We start from the raw sequence: 17,432 nt of genomic DNA, 5'->3' as shown, positions 1-17,432 counted from the left end.
GTCCGGCTCATACAATGAACGTCCAAGGAGCACCATTAAAAAATACATGTCGAATAACGCGTTATTCGAAGGTCGTAGGTTCGATTCCTGCCCACGCTTGGTTATTTTTTCAGCCACTTTTCTTTCTTCTTATTTACATTCCATTGGTTCTAATAACTTCCCCTGTACATTCCTTGGCATTACTGTCTGTTAGATCTCATATATATATATATATATATATATATATATATATATATATATATATATATATATATATATATATATATATATATATATATATATATATATATATATATATATATATATATATATATATATTGTAGGCATCTATTATGCGCTTCATCCTCATCTGAACAACAGTCAATCATCATCATATGTTCTGGCTGACAATCATCATCTGCTTGGCACGAGCGCTTCTTTGTCGGGTCCGTTGCGCTTGTTCGTTCCCGAGTTCACGGCCAATAAACCTCGCTACAACCGAGTCGTCATACGTGGTGGAGGTGGATTGACGTTCCCAGTACCTCTACTTACAACGCCTACTCGCTGGAGCTCCGTTCAGGCCGCCGCTTGGACCCTCAGTCCGCCAACATGTCTCAGAGTGAGTGGGTGGATGCCCTTTCGGCTCCCGTCTCTGCGCCGCAAGCCCCTCCTCTTTACATCGTAAACCACCAGCGTGACCCTCCGATCTTCGCTGGTCTCCGCGGCGAAGATGTGGAGGACTGGCTCGATAACTACGAGCGGGTAAGCGCAACTAATCAGTGGGACGACTCTAACAAGCTCCGCCGAGTATCGCTTTATCTCACGGGCGTTGCCAAGACATGGTTCTTGAACCATGAGATCGACCTCACCGACTGACATGCCTTCAAGCAGCAGCTTCGCCAAGTATTCGGCACGCCAGCCGTTCGATCCGCTCTAGCGAGGAGGGCCCTAGATACTCGCCAACAACATCCCGGCGAGTCATACACATCTTATATCGAGGATGTCCTTGCGCTTTGCCGGCGCGTCAATTCTTCGATGTCCGAGTCGGACAAGCTGCGCCACATCCTGAAGGGCATCGGAAGCATTGCCTACAATGCCCTTGTTGCCCAGAATCCTTCTACTGTCACGGACGTCGTCTCTACGTGTCAGCGTCTCGACGAACTTGATTCTGTTCGCCTTCAGTCGGGCAATAGTGAACACCGTACCGCAGACCGGGACCTGCGTGACATGATACGGGAGATCATACGAGAAGAACTTCAATCAATGGGCATCTCACAACCTTCTCCATCTGTCACACAGCCTTCAAGCATGGCCCTCCGTGACATCGTAAGGGAGGAACTAACATCATTCACCGGTCCAGCCTACGTCCAGCCACCTCCGTCTAGCCCTCCAACGTACGCGCAAGTTGCGGCCGCGCCTCCTCGCAACGTAAACTCTACTTCACCGCTGCCATCATTCACGCCGGTTGCTGCTGCACCACCGGTCAACTTCCGGCCAATCCCACCCGACCCTCCGTCAGTCCACTTGAGTGCGCTATCTCCCGGTGTGCCGAACGACCTCTACTACCCGCCTTGGCGCCCGTCTCGCCCAACATGCTTTTACTGTAAATATCGTGGCCATATATCGCGCTTCTGCCGCAAGCGCCAGCAGGACGAGCATCGCGGGTACGACATGCGCGAACGGGACTTTTCCAGAGGGGATTCTTACGCTCGGCGTTATTCATCTGGACAGCAGCGGTCTCCATCTCCGCCCGCGTCGACTGAGACGCGGAACACTTACTGTTCAAGCCGACGCCGATCACCTTCGCCCTTCCGTTGCTCCTCCTCTCCTCTTCGGCCAGCCTCGTTTACTACTGATAACCGGTCGGAAAACTGAATGATGCAGTTTTCGGAGGAGAAACTGCATGTAACAGTAGGACTCATATTCCTCCAGCACGACCGTTCAACATGGTTTCTGTTACGGTGGTGTGGTATAAGGCGTCGCTACCGACTACAGCGCTGTGCGGTGGCACGCGCCTTATACAGCGCTGTGCGGTGGCACGCGCTCGGTGGCCGCCACGGGGGAGAAGGAAGAAGATGGAATAAACAAGATGTCTCCGTTTATGCTGTGCTATTCATTATGCACGATGTAACAGGTGGAAGGAGTTCTCGTGGACGCTTTGGTGGACACCGGTGCTACAGTTTCTGTGATTAGGCATGATTTGTGCAAACGCCTGAAGAAAGTAATGACACCTTATAATGGACCCAATCTAGTCGAAGCCCAGGGGAACGCTACCCGCCCTTTTGCTCTTTGTACTGCTCGTGTGTTTATTGATGACATTTTGCATTACATCGAGTTCACTGTGCTTACCCGGTGCTCTCACCAGCTAATTCTAGGGTGGGACTTCCTATCTTCTTCTTCAGCCGCTATATGTTGTGGTGAACGGATTCTGCACCTAACTAATACGGACTCCATGTTCGACGAAGGCGTCTACAAGCCTCTACGCCTGTTCGCTCGCGAAGATCTCGAACTACCGCCACACCAAGAACGAATTGTGACCCTGATCTCTAAGGACATCGACCACGGTGACGTCTTGGTGTCCCCTTCGTCGACTTGCGTCGCAAAAGGCATAGCCCTTGCATCAGGTGTCGTACGCTTTCACCATGGCTCCGCGCTCGTCATTGCTACGAATGAAACGCCAGAGAAAGTTCTCCTGCCAGAGGGCACTGCAGTAGCCTGTGTTGGGGATGCTGAGCCTGTCAGCGTCACGCCACTTAACCCTGCCTCTACCAACGACCGTTCTATGAGTAAGCCTGCCTCATCCTCTCCCTTCACAGCTCTTATCAGTGATGACTTAACAGCTATGCAGGCGCAGCAGTTGCTTGCGTTATTAACGAAACACGCCGATTCTTTCGACACCTGCTCTTCAACGTTGGGCCGAACTACCACTGCAGCGCATCGCATTCAGACGGAGGGAACATCTATTGTACATCGCCGCCCGTACCGGCGCGTGTCTCTCGCTGAGCGAAAAATCATCGAAGAAAACATCGCTGACATGCTCCAACGAGAAATAATTCGTCCATCAACTAGCCCTTGGTCATCCCCTGTTGTTTTGGTACGGAAAAAAGATGGCTCCGTGCGCTTTTGCGTTGATTACCGGGCACTTAACAACATCACACGCAAGGACGTATACCCCATGCCACGCATCGACGACGCCCTTGATTCACTGCAAGGCGCCGAATACTTTTCAAGCCTTGATTTGCGTTCGGGATATTGGCAAATTCCCATGCACGATGACGACAAAGAAAAAACGGCATTTGCAACCCCCGATGGCCTATACGAATTTAACGTGATGCCTTTCGGGCTCTGCAATGCGCCCGCGACGTTTGAACGCATGATCGACACCGTCCTGCGTGGTCTGAAATGGAAGACGTGTCTCTGCTACCTTGATGACATTATCATCTTTTCATCAACGTTTTCTCAGCACCTGAGCCGTTTGGATGACGTCCTAACATGCCTCGCCGGTGCGGGTCTGCAGCTCAACACTAAGAAGTGCCGTTTCGCCACCAAATCCATCAAGGTTCTCGGTCATGTCGTCAGCAAGGACGGTATTCGCCCTGACCCCGAAAAGATCGCTGCCGTCCTTCGATTTCCATGCCCCACAAGACTTAAGGATTTGCGAAGTTTTCTTGGCCTCGCATCATATTTTCGTCGCTTCATACAAAATTTCGCTTCAATAGCTGCGCCACTTCACAAACTACTTGCATCTAATGCACCCTTTGTGTGGTCCGAGGAATGTCAGTCGGCGTTTCACCTATTGAAGAAAGTTTGACGTCAGAACCTGTACTCTGCCATTTTGATGACACCGCCCCAACACTCCCGCATACCGACGCCAGCGGCTGCGGTATAGGTGCTGTTCTCCTCCAACGCGATAACTCTGGACGGGAAAGGGTCATCGCATATGCTAGCCGAGTGCTAACTTCTACCGAAAAAAACTATACCATTACTGAGCAGGAGTGCCTCGCTGTGGTTTGGTCCATACAAAAGTTCCGTCCTTATCTGTACGGCCGTCAATTCACCATCGTAACGGACCACCACGTTTTATGCTGGCTTTCTACAATGAAGAACTTGTCCGGACGCTTGGGTCGTTGGATTTTACGCCTACAGGAGTATCAGTTTGAGATTATTTATAAATCGGGCAAAAAACATCAAGACGCCGACGCTCTTTCTAGTTGCCCACTACCTACAGCGTCGTTCGACACTCCAGCTGCCACCTCCAACGACACCAGTGCGGACGTGACTCCCACTTCTGTTGCCTTGCTCGCCTCGCTGTACCAACCGCCAATCGACGATGAACAACCCTTCAGTTCTCACCAGCAGGCTGACCCGTATTGTCGGCGCATTATAGACCACCTTTCAGGAGCTACGCGTCCACCCAATGCACGCCTTCGTCGACAACTCGAGCACTTCAAGTTTCAGGACGGTGTGCTGTATCGTCACATATATCATCCTGACGGCACACGCTGGGTACCTGTTCTGCCACGCGCTCTTCAACATCATGTACTTAACGCCTTTCATGACGATTTGACTGCTGGCCACCTAGGCTTTCACAAAACCTACGACCGCATTCGAAGCCGCTTTTATTGGCCTGGGATTTCTACCAGCGCAGCAAAGTACGTGGGTTCCTGCTCTCCATGCCAACTTCGCAAACTTCCGACATCTCCCCTAGCTGGTCAGTTACAGCCAATGACGTGCCCTACAACACCTTTCGAGGTCGTCGGTGTCGATCTTTATGGACCCCTTCCTGTTACTGGTGCTGGAAATAGATGGATAGTCACCGCCGTAGACCATATGACACGCTACGCCGAGACAACTTCAGTAGCTACTGGTTCAGCATCGGAAGTTGCTGACTTCGTCCTTCAGGCCATAATACTACGTCATGGTGCACCTCGTGTACTACTGAGTGACCGTGGAAAGGTGTTCTTATCACAGCTTTTAGGTGAAGTTCTTCGCGTTTCTGGTACCACACGCAAGATGGCGTCTAGCTACCATCCTCAAACAAATGGTCTGACCGAGAGATTTCATCGAACCCTTGCCGACATGATCGCCGTATACATTCAACCAGATCACAGAAACTGGGATAAACTTCTACCGTTTCTCACTTTCGCCTACAACACCGCTGTTCAGCGCACAACAGGCTACTCACCGTTTTATCTCGTTTACGGACGTTCACCTACTTTCTTTATTGATGTTTCCTTCTTCACCAGCAATGGCCCTACATCACCATCTTCTTGCGAAGAATATATTTCTCGCCTTGCCCAGTGCCGCCAGCGCGCTCGTATGAACACGGAAGCTACGCAACAAGCAAGGAAGGCCGTCTACGACACCTCTCATCGTGTGGTATCATTCCGACCGGGTGACGAGGTGCTGCTATTGACACCAATTCGCACACCTGGTCTCTGCGACAAGTTCCAGCCTCGATTCATCGGCCCATATGTTGTTTTAGAGCAGACTTCACCTGTCAACTATCGTGTGACGCCTATTGTCGTGCCAACTGACCGCCGTTACCGCAGCACCGAAACTGTACACGTTTCCCGCATGAAGCTTTTCACACGACGTTCCTCGTCACCTTGACTACCCGCCCGCAGCGGCCAGGCTGGCCGCTTCCACGGGGGGGGGGGGGGGGGGGGAATCAGTGTAGGCATCCATTATGCGCTTCATCCTCATCTGAACAGCACTCAATCATCATCATATGTTCTGGCTGACAATCATCATCTGCTTGGCACGAGCGCTTCTTTGTCGGGTCCGTTGCGCTTGTTCGTTCCCGAGTTCACGGCCAATAAACCTCGCTACAACCGAGTCGTCATAATATATATATATATATATATATATATATATATATATATATATATATATATATATATATATATATATATATATATATATATATATATATATATATATATATATATATATATATATATATATATATATATATATATATATATGTGTGTGTGTGTGTGTGTGTGTGTGTGTGTGTGTGTGTGTGTGTGTGTGTGTGTGTGTGTGTGTTTACTGCATACATGCACAAGTTAAATTTCTCAAAACAAGATGCACCACTGCCTGCCTACACATTTGACAATAATAGAACTATACTTATAATACAAAACATCGTCATAAATTTGCAGGCTCGCAATTGCGTTATGCCAATAGAATATTTGGAAAGCAGCACAATTTAAGCTGTTGATAAGAAAGGAGAACTGGTTACAATGAATTTACGCAGATTAATAGGCAGGCTATATATACAATTGGCACTTTTTGATATGTATGTGTGTTTTTAATATGTTCAATATATAATAAGCCTTTCAGAAAGCAATAATTATTATCTTCCGCAAAACTGGCATGATAAAATTGAGTCGTCACGAATATAAACACCATTGTAACAGCATTACTTATGCTCGGGTTTCTCGTGAAGCGATCAAGCGCATGTATGCTCACATAAGGAACACTGTGCTCTGCATATCGTAGAGACTACCGACAAAACGAGCGTATCATTTAGTAACAGTATTAATATTTCTCCTCTCTTTGTAGTTCGCCAGTACCACTTATGATGTAACGCAGCTCAAAGCGCTGCTTGAGTGAGAAGCTAGGCGGATCCTTGCAAATTCCGATCGACATTTTTCTTTCTTTGTGTGTGGGTCGGCAGGCTCTTTAAACAGTGAATGTATCGACGAAATTTCGGCGTGACCTATAAAGGCTCATAAACGCACTAAATGCGCTAAAAACGAGCAATTACACGTTTTCGCAGGCTACGACACGCCCGCTCCCAATGCAGATGCTCCTGAGATCTTCAGTACCATGGGACAACAGCGCCGCCGCCACTGTCACCCGCCGAAGAATCAGCCTAGATGCGGCGCGGCCGTCTCGTTCACTCCGTTGCCTCCTTTCAGTACACTATAATCAGGTAGCGCCAGCTCAACGCCTCCTCTAGAAAGATGCCTGCCGCATGAGAAAAAAAAAAACAGCTGCCACACTCTTTCCTTCCTTCATTTTGAAAATGTTCTCGGTTGCTAGCGTCACTTGTGGCGGACGGTGCAACAACGCAACACTTTGCATATGGTCTCTTCGTTTTGGCTGCACCGGCTGAACCAGTTCAAAGGGTGCAGCACCTTCGTCCTCGTTTTGCCGGAGCAGCGCGCGCCCTCTGTCGCACCCTCTGCACTGGCTCCCTCGTTTTGTCTAGGTGTAAGCCTAGTTCCTGACGAGTTCTGTACCGGCGTGCACGCACTCCAAAGCAGGTGCAGAGTAGTGCAGCATGGCGGGCGTCCCCCCAAGGCCAGAGCAGACGACGTTGCAAATAGTTGTTCAGGGCGTTCAAAAGGAAGTTAAGGCACTTCACAATCCCGACGGGTCATTTATGACGGACGCCAACGGTTACGTCTATGAGGCATCAGGTAAGTCAGGCTGCATGCATTGCCAAAAAACGTGGTTAGCGGCCAGGAGTCGTAGTCGGTCAGCAAACAGCCTCGTAGCATTGCTTATGCTATGTCGGTATTTTTAATCTTGGTTTTCGCCCTTGCAGACGGCAAGCGCGTTACGTTGCGGTTCATGGCAGGGAATCGTGAAAATGACCCCCCTCCGGCACAACCGCCGACGCCTTCTCCTGCCTGCGACGGCGACGTTGACAGCGATGGGGCTTTAGCCGCATTTCCAGCAGCAGCCGCGTCGGCTGAAGATGTGGAAGAGCTTTGGAGCGCCCGAAAAACAAGGTTCTTCATCGCCAAATACTCGGAAATGAAGGACTTGGTGGGAAAAACCAGGGCACTTCGGTATGTCATCCTATGTCCAAAATTATTTGCAGCTTTTTATTATTCCGTTTCACTCTAGGCAAGCACCAACAAGATAAGGGCGCATGAAGTTCACAATGGCGATGGTTATTGTTGCCTACATTTTACTGCCAGCAATTTACATTTTACTGCCCCCCCCCACTGAAAAAAAATTTTGGCTATGCGCCTGACTGTGACATATACGTTTACATATACACACAAACAGTATGTATAGTCACGCACATATATACACAACGAAGGCATTCGTAATGTTTCATTAAGTCAAGTGATCTTCAAAAACAGCGACGGTGCTTTTGTGTTGGGCATTGCACAACCGCTGTCTTGCCGAAAAGGTGCAGCACCTCCAAGCTCAAGCCATGTTGCAAGTGTAGTGCTGCCTTGAGAATTTGCACTAGAGGGAATTGCATGTTGTTATTCTGAGGCACATCTCTAGCAAGTCTCGCCCTGCAGTCCTTGTGTCTTCACTGTCTGTCCGCATTTCTCTCGCACTGCCACTTTTCAAGATGGTGCAGCTCATTGTTAAAAGAGATATGCTTCTTGACACGTGCTACCCTATCTTTGAACCTAGACTGCGCCGTCGTGTCAGCAAACAAGGTTGCGCAGCTGCATGTTTTACAATGCAAAGACAGGTTAGAATATGGCTGTCTCCTTAGTGAAGCTTTATGATCCAAAAGAGTGATTTACACAATGTTCAACTTCTCCAACATAATGCTTCCCGCACAAAAAGAACGTTCGCAGTTATCAGAAGTGTGTGAATAGTGAATTTCGGAACCTAATCAAGTAAGAGTCAAATAGTAATGGCACCAAATAGAATACAAATAGTAATTGAATACTGTTTGAATAGTAAGTAGACCATTTTCAAAACAGCCTTAGAACAGAACATTTTATTTGAAACAAATAGTCACAAACTTTCGACAAAGGCCATTACAGTCAGTTTGAATCTACTCAAAATACCACAATTACGAAAACTAAGGTAATCTCGTATGCAGCAGGAACTAGAATATTCGTAACATTTTGTAATTGTAGGTTCAACTACGGCATTGACTAGCGTTATCAACGTGAGACTTTGTCACCTCACTTTAAATAAAATTGGGACACAAAAACAAAACAATTTACAACCAAACATTGCAGATACAACTAAATATGTAACGGAGCAGATCAACCCGTCATCACAACATGGCCTGCGCACTAAAAGCGGATAACAATGGGCGTTGAAATTTACATCTGCAAGAACAATTTACGCAAACGCAAAACTTGTATCTGTTGCTAGTCGTGAAGCTGCAAGCACTCGTAGTTCCCACCTTTGGTTATTACAAGACGAAGACAGGAGCTGATAAATGCGATACAGCTAAAGTGCAGTAAAAATTGAGCAAGAATGGAGCTTTCAGAAGCGCATTCATTCGACAATCAATATAGTGTAGGTAGTCTTGCAAAAGCTTGGGCTGCGTACAGGTCACATTAGGGATTGAAAGAATGACTTGTAGCTGTTTCGTTGTTTTGGGGTTCTCCCGCCAGTGCCGATTATTAAAAGAATATTTGTTACTTAGAATATGTGCAATTCGATTCGACTTAGGAACCGAATACAGTGCTGTTTGATTCATTATCCAAAATTTTCGAATAATCGAACATCCCTAGCAATTATCCCTGAAAGCTACACATATGAAGTACTAAGGAAAGGTTCATGTGCTACTGCAAGACTTGGGTCACGTTACGTCGCTTCCTTCTTTCCTACTAACTGTGCTTTGCTTTTTTGTTTAGCACAAGAAGGCTTCTGTGGAAGAAGTTGGCTGAGGCCATCAATACGGAGTTCTTGTGCAACGTGACTGCCACACAAGTGGAAAACAAATGGAAGTCGCTGGACAGAGCATATAAAAAGTCAAAAAAAGACAACAATTCTTCAGGTCACCACCGTGTGAACTGTGAATATGAAGAGTAAGTTACGATTGTGTCTTCATATCTTCAGTGATTCTCATAGTGTCTATTACAGAGAGCTGGCAGAAGTCTTGGAAAAAGAACATAGTGTAAATCCAAGGCTGCTCTTGGAGCCTGGAAAAACAATCCTGCCTAGTGCAAGTCCAGAGTAAGTAAAAATTACTTAATTTGTGCTGTAGCCTGGAAATGACATGGCACCTGTACAATTACTTTCAACAGCACCAGCATCACTGAAGCACCTCAAGATGCAGCAGTCCCAGTCGAGTGCAACACAGCATCCAAAGTTCGGAGCAGCACAACGCCAAAAAGGAAGCGCCAGAGTAGGTCCCAAGTCACGCCGCTCTTGGAGGCATTAGAAAAAATGCAAGCTTCGAGAGCTAAGCAAGAGGAGGCAGCAGTGAAACAACTGGAGGAAAGAAAAAAATGGGAAGAGGCAAAGGCAAAGCGGCATGATGAGCGCATGCAGCGATTCGATCGGTTGATCGACGTACTCTCAAATAAGGACGGGTTATAATATGGGCAATAAACTTTTATAACACTAGCAGTGTCTACTCCATCTAATTTGTTAAAAAAAAACATTGCTTCTAGACGCGGCACCCCACTTCGCAAAACATTTGCACACTGAATAAATCGCGAAGCAAAGATGAACTTCTAGCACTGTTCCTTTGCAATGAACTCTCGCAGAGACTGACTGTAGCATGGCAGACTGCAATCAAAATCTCCTGCACTTTCATCATTGCCCACATCTTCTTCTTGGGGAAGCGTTGCAAGTTCCTCAAGGAAGTCCCTTTCATCGTTGCACATGTTGTGTAGCACACACGCAGCCATAACTATATAGCAGCACTGTTGCACACTTTTTGCATCAACAAGGTAGAGCCTCCTAAAACGCTGTTTAAGCAGGCCGAAGGTGTTCTCAATAAGCACTCGTTGTTGACTGTGTCGTTTATTGAAGCTCTTTTTCCACGTAGGAAAAGAACTTCCATTGTCCTTGAATGGGGTCATGAGCCATGGCATCAGTGGATATGCACTGTCACCCAGTATATAATTGTCTTCACATTCCTGAATTGCGCGTGCAAAGAAGGGGCTCTCCCTCAGGACACGGGCGTCGTGAACCGAACCTGGAAACCCAATAAACACGTTCAGCAACTTGTTCCTGTCGTCGCAGATTCCTTGCAGGATTATCGAAGGCCACTTTTTCCGGTTGAAGTAAGACTGCGTAGATTCGCTTGGAGTGAGTATCCCGATGTGTGATCCATCGATACAGCCGATGGTGTTTCTTGGGCCCTTGCCTTTACTTTTGGCGAGGAAGCCGTTCTTTATGCGGGTCACTTCCGCGCTACTAGGCCAGCAAATTATCTCATCGCTAATAGCGTGTAAGAAGTGAACGACCCGTGTCACACAAACATGAACAGACGACTCGGTAACATCGAATTTGTCGCCTATGGCGTACATAGATATTTGTGAGCCTAGGTACACAAGCGCTATGAGGCATGTTTTTTCGGCACTGATTTGTTGGCGGCCTTGCACTGCCCTTGGGTAGAAGGCTGAAGTCTTGAACTTGGCACTGAAACTATCAAAAGTCTCCCTGGACAGCCTGAAGAGGCGCTTGAATTCATACTCATGGTACCTGCCGATAATGCTTTCGTACCCGGGTACACGGTTGGCATCGTCGCGCACCAACGCGCACGCGACCAAGATGCACGCATCGTCGTACTCATCGTCGCAGTCACTGCAAACGGCACCGCTGACGGAATCGTCGTCGCTGCTCGAGTCCAGCAATTCCATCGCAGTCACAAGAAGTGCCATCACGGCCGTGTATTGATCGGACAAGGCGGCGGAGGCGGCTATTTTAGGCTTACACTACAAGGTGTTCTCCGGCCTGCACTCACGTCAACTCACGCCTTCGTTTTGGCTGTAGCCGTCGCGCGCTAGTGTCGGCTAGTGCCGAGGCGTGGTTGAGGCTGCACCTGCACTTGCTCGACCGGCGCTGCACGCTCACTGCACCGCTTGGCACCGCTTTTTCTGCACCTGCACTTTTCTGAACTAGTGCAAGCCAAATCGAAGATTCCTATAGCCTCAAATAACTTTCGACTGACGCGCCTCTAGGGGCCGCAGATGAAAAACGCTCAACTGGTACCGCTCGTCGCCATGATAATGGATGAATGAATATAACTGTACCCCCTCCTCCGTGGCTGTACCCTTTAGATTGGGCGGTGGCTAGCGCCACCAAGCCGTAATACCTAATAAATCAAAAAGTAGATTTTTTTTTCTTTAAAAAGTGAGTTTGAGGATTCGTATTTTACAGTGAAGAGTTTAATTTTCCCTCGTATTTTGACTTTAACTTCCAATCAGATAACCTCCTTCTAGTTAAGTGTACCCGCTTAAAGTCTTTTTTGCCCTCCTGGTTCCTAAACCCCAGTGCTTTGAAAAAGGCAGAGACTGCTGCGCCGCGCAGCGCACAAGCCACCCCCACACAAAAACGGCTGCTGCACCGCACGGAAGTGACGTATTGCATTTTTTTGTTAGGCGCTTTGTTTGAATAGTCGGGAGTGTCTAGCGGTACGTCTAGACATAACAATAAAAGCCGTTAAAAATATGTCCACACGAAAAAGTGAACAAAAATGTTGTTTAGGTTTCACGTGACAGCAATACAAAACAGGCTTGTTTGCCACCTCGAACCGATCGGCAGCTGTGGCGTAGTTTAAGAGTGTTAAGAAAATGCAAATTCAGCCTAGTGCAAAAAGCTTTTTCTTTAAATTACACTCCGGAACACTGCCGGTTAAAACTTTTTTAGAAGATAGGAAATTTTATATGCCATGGGGTTCGCACTGTTTGATCTGCCGAAAGCCGGAGACAATAGATCACGTTTTTCTGCATTGTTTGGAAGGGGTATACTTCTGGGGTGTTTTACAGAGAACTTTAAAAAAGGAACTTCCCTTACATTCACTGGGTATCAGGTTTTTAACAGTAGAAAAAGAGGAGGGACTGCCTTTCGATCTTATAATGCTGCTTGGCCTCCATTGTCTATGGCGGGCAAGAATGGCCAGTTACTACTGTGACCCTGACAGGCGTCCGGCCCGTATGCTGTTCCGCGAAAGCATTGCTCAGTACATTGATATACTCAAACAACAAGATTTTGTTCCGGAATGGCTCTCCAGGGTCGAACCCCTGGTGAACCTGAAGGAATTTTAGCACTGTAATCACTAATAGTTCCGCGGCTTTTTTGTCATCACTTCTATTTGTATGTTACTGTTTACAGTGACTTATATTGATGTGTGTACCTTGTGCGAAACTGGTAATAAAGAAAAAAAAAAGCAGCTGTGGCGGAGTTGTTTAAAGAAACACAAGAACTGGTGAGGTCGGTGGTTCAAATCCCATTGCAGTTATCGATACTTTCTCTTTTTTTTGTTCACGCATGTATTGTTTTAACTTTTGCGCCTCCTCATCAGCCCAAGTTGCTGCTGGTGGTGGTCCCGTCCACAGGCCCTTTAATATTGGATCTTCGATGACGCTTGCAGGATGGACTATATTTATTATGATAAAGTGTTTTGCGAATTAGTGCTCTTAATCAGCGAGACGCAAAAAGCCACAAAAACTCGAATGCAGCTGGCTGCATTGGTTTCTTCAGCACAGGTGTCAGGAATTTTGATTTCCTCGGTTTATCAAAGTCTTGATGACAGAAAGGTGCACTGCAACGTAGTCTTGGGCAACGTTTTGTATGTCACTCAGTGTACCATCACCTGACGAGGTAACCGGCAGGCCGCTTTCCTTAAAAATACTGACGTGTCACCGCAATGTTCTCGGCGATCAGCACTTGATAAACAATGCCCAAGGGCAAGTGCCGACGGCGTTAGCCCATCTAACTACTTGTCTGCGTTGCTCAAAAACACGCGTGGCCTGTGACGGCACGGGAGCATTCACGTAGCAACGGATGAGAACGGCCGTACGTGTTCGCACTTGACAAAACAGACTGCAATGCAGTAGCTCTGGCCTTCGGAGATCACAGGCTTCGCAAGAACATTATAATAAAGTTGTTTCCATCCATCGTATGAACACTTCGCCGACGCACTGGGGTTTCATGCATGTGCGTCCGGTCAGTCACACGTGAACCGTGCGAAAGCATTTATTTCATCGTCGACCTTGTCCTTCGCGACAAGCAAATCTCGGCAGCAAGAACACTTTCTCCTTTGGCAACACCACGCTTGGCATTGCAATCTAGAAAATGCAGTACGTCCAACGACTGTAATCCGCACATCATACTGAGAAACTTTATGGCGCACACACTCAGATGAAGCTGCGGCGCGGTGGATGGCCGCGCTAGCTCCAACCACCAGGTTCAACTAAGCATCCAGCAATCACATGAAGCAGCGACGACACTCCAATCCTCCTTGGGAGTGGCCTAGGCCATGGCCAAGATTTCATCGGAGTTTTCACCATCAACTCATTGCAGGCGGCTACTATCTCGCAGTGTTTTATACATACATATTACAAGTATATTACAGTATGTACAAATACATATTAAAAGTATTTTGAATACAGGGGGCGCCCATCCCTGTATTCAAAATACTTGTAATATGTATTTAAATAACAAACCTGAGCTAATTGACTCGTTAAACACCTTCTTAGTAAACGTTTTGTAGGTTTAACGCAATACGCACGAATAATTTACACATTTAACTAGCTTTAGGTAATAACTTTGGCAGAGACTACTGCGCCGCGCGGCGCACAAGCCATCCCCACACAGAAACGGCTGCTGCGCCGCACGGAAGTGACGTGTTGCATTTTTCGGTTAGGCGCTTTGTTTGAATAGTCGGGAGTGTCTAGCGATACGTCTAGACATAACAATAAAAGCCGTTAAAATTACGTCCAAACAAAAAAGTGAACGAAAATGTTATTTAGGTTTTGCGTGACAACAATACAAAACAGGCTTGTTTGTCACCTCAAACTGATCGGCAGCTGTGGCGGAGTTGGTTAAAGCAACACAAGAACTGGTGAGGTCGGTGGTTCAAATACCATTGCAGTTATCAATACGATTTTTTTTTGTTCACGCATGTATTGTTTTAACATTTGCGCCTCCTCATCAGCCCAAGTTGCTGCTGGTGGTGGTCCCGTCCACAGGCCCTTTAATATTGGATCTTCGATGACGCTTGCAGGATTGACTATATTTATTATGATAAAGTGTTTTGCGAATTAGTGCTCTTAATCGGCGAGACGCAAAAAGCCACAAAAACTCGAATGCAGCTGGCTGCATTGGTTTTTTCAGCACAAGTGTCAGGAATGTTGATTTCCACGCTTTATCAAAGTCTTGATGACATAAAGGTGCACTGCAACGTAGTCTTGGGCAACTTTTTTATGTCGCTCAGTGTACCATCACCTGACGAGGTAACCGGCAGGCCGCTTTCTTTAAAAATACTGACGTGTCACCGCAATGTTCTCGGCGATCAGCACTTGATAAACAATGCCCAAGGGCAAGTGCCGACGGCGTTAGCCCATCTAACTACTTGTCTGCGTTGCTCAAAAAAACGCGTGGCCTGTGACGGCACGGGAGCATTCACGTAGCAACGGATGAGAACGGCCGTACGTGTTCGCACTTGACAAAACAGACGGCAATGCAGTAGCTCTGGCCTTCGGAGATCACAGGCTTCGTAAGAACAATACAATAAAGTTGTTTCCATCCATCGTATGAACACTTCGCCGACGCACTGGGGTTTCATGCATGTGCGTCCGGTCAGTCACACGTGAACCGTGCGAAAGCATTTATTTCATCGTCGACCTTGTCCTTCGCGACAAGCAAATCTCGGCAGCAAGAACACTTTCTCCTTTGGCAACACCACGCTTGGCATTGCAATCTAGAAAATGCAGTACGTCCAACGACTGTAATCCGCACATCATACTGAGAAACTTTATGGCGCACACACTCAGATGAAGCTGCGGCGCGGTGGATGGCCGCGCTAGCTCCAACCACCAGGTTCAACTAAGCATCCAGCAATCACATGAAGCAGCGACGACACTCCAATCCTCCTTGGGAGTGGCCTAGGCCATGGCCAAGATTTCATCGGAGTTTTCACCATCAACACATCGCAGGTGGCTACTATTTCGCAGTGTTTACCTTTAGCCGCAGCGCCCGTGGCGCTCCCTGTATTCAAAATACTTGTAATTTGTATTTAAATAACAAATCTGAACTAATTGACTTGTTAAACACCTTTTTATAAATGTTTTGTAGGTTTAACAAAATACGCACAAATAATTTACACATTTAATTAGCTTTAGATATTAAACGACGTCACTTTTGTGCGGTGCAGAAGCCAGTTCTGTGTGGGGATGGCTGCTGCACCGCGTGGTGCAGAAGACGCTGCCAATAACTTTTTAAGTGACGTCACTTTTGTGCGGCGCAGAAGCCACTTTTGTGTGGGGATGGCTGCTGCGCCACGCGGTGTAGAAGACGCTGCCTTTGAAAAACTCTGTGTTGGTCGCGAGCGCCACCGCGCGGAGCTTCTTTAAAACTGAAGGCAGGCCAACTCCGCTGGGAGTGCGAGCCATTCCTCAGGCATCTTTCTAGAGGAGGCGTTGGCCAGCTTCGTCTTTTGTAGGGGGCGCTATGTGTTCAATTTTTTTGCGAAAGAACCCATTTAAAGAGTGATTAAATTTATGGTTGATACCAGCAAAATGCCTAATATGACTTGGTGCAGGTGAGCGGCCTGAGCAAGCGCTCTTTTGTTCTCTTATTACAGTGAGAGCCGTGCGGCACGTCAGACCATTCTGTAGTTTCACGGTGCTCGTCTTCGCTGCACAGAGCTGGTCATTTGTCGGTGCGTGATCTAACGGGGCAATCGGCGGCTGCTTGTTGAGCGCGTGCGTCGCAATAGTAATGTGTTCGCGCTGCGGGCTTAAATGCATGGGAGGTGCTGCAACTGCGACCCTTGCCTAGTTGCGTGTAGCGCCATCCCCCTGACCGTAGATTTTCATTTTACTGCTCTCTTCAATTATTAGCCACGTCGAAATATGCACCGAGACTCCGAGCTGGCGCTTGCTTACACTACTGTTGCACTGCACAATTCATTGCGCTAAGATTATGCCCGCAACGCAGCCGCCATGGTTGAAAAGTGCGGTGTGTGACACGGAAAAATGAGCCGCCGAAGTCAACAACTGATTCGTGGCTAAGACGTGGCATTTGCATTTCACCTGGGCCTGTTCTGTTTTCTCGGCTGCCAATTGTGTTTCGCATGGCCACCATTCTTTTGTCGAAAGGAACGTGCCTGCGGTAAAGGCTACTGTCCGGGCACAGTAATCGAATTCAATTTGAAATGACCCTGCCGCTGCTTTAAATACGTTTGCAGTGTGGTGTAATCCATCGCAAGGTTGTGCGCACGCTTCCGGTTCTCAGGCCAATCTGTCTCTCGCCATAATGTGTGCTTGGGCATTTGTTCGAGAAACCTGTTGAACGCTGCTTTTTTTTTTTTTTTTTCACGGTGCGCGCTCATTTAGCGGTGCCATCACCACAACAATGAGCTTCTGTACCCACGAGTTAAGGAGGTGTTTTCTTGTAATTCCACAAATGCGCACCCTGCGCCTGTTCGCAGATGCAGTTGTTTTGTGCGAATAACATCACTGGCCTACGGCGCTCTGCTTAGTACTATTGATTCCGCGTAACAATTGCCCTCCTTGCTGTTTCACGAGCTCGCGTGGTTCTCCGAT

General features: G+C 47.5%; 2 protein-coding genes across 9 annotated transcripts in view; both read left to right on the top strand.

Annotated features, from left to right (window-relative positions):
• The first annotated feature begins 385 nt into the window (after positions 1-385).
• LOC142771246 (uncharacterized) lies at positions 386-2,952 on the top strand. The gene is made up of 2 exons (XM_075872715.1): positions 386-1,940; positions 2,114-2,952. Exon 1 carries the CDS (start codon positions 1,015-1,017, stop codon positions 1,852-1,854), a length of 840 nt encoding a protein of 279 aa, XP_075728830.1. The 5' UTR covers positions 386-1,014; the 3' UTR covers positions 1,855-1,940; positions 2,114-2,952.
• A 13,322-nt stretch (positions 2,953-16,274) lies between these two features.
• Tdg (Thymine DNA glycosylase) overlaps positions 16,275-17,432 on the top strand; it is a 300,029-nt gene continuing 298,871 nt past the window's right edge. For 4 of the 8 annotated variants that reach the window (XM_037415285.2, XM_075872926.1, XM_075872928.1 and 1 more), the window contains exon 1: positions 16,277-16,426. The gene's annotated coding sequence lies outside the window, so the exon portion shown is untranslated. Of the gene's footprint in view, positions 16,427-17,432 lie in introns of all 8 variants that reach the window. The other 4 variants (XM_075872932.1, XM_075872933.1, XM_075872931.1 and 1 more) reach the window with 2 other exon arrangements.

This window comes from Rhipicephalus microplus, chromosome 9, assembly GCF_043290135.1.
Source record: "Rhipicephalus microplus isolate Deutch F79 chromosome 9, USDA_Rmic, whole genome shotgun sequence".
NCBI lineage: Eukaryota > Metazoa > Arthropoda > Arachnida > Ixodida > Ixodidae > Rhipicephalus > Rhipicephalus microplus.
This window is presented reverse-complemented; position numbering and strand designations above follow the sequence as displayed.

Excerpts from the sequence above, each read along its gene's own strand:
- LOC142771246 (XM_075872715.1), top strand. The coding sequence starts at position 1,015 with ATGTCCGAGTCGGACAAGCTGCGCCACATCCTGAAGGGCATCGGAAGC.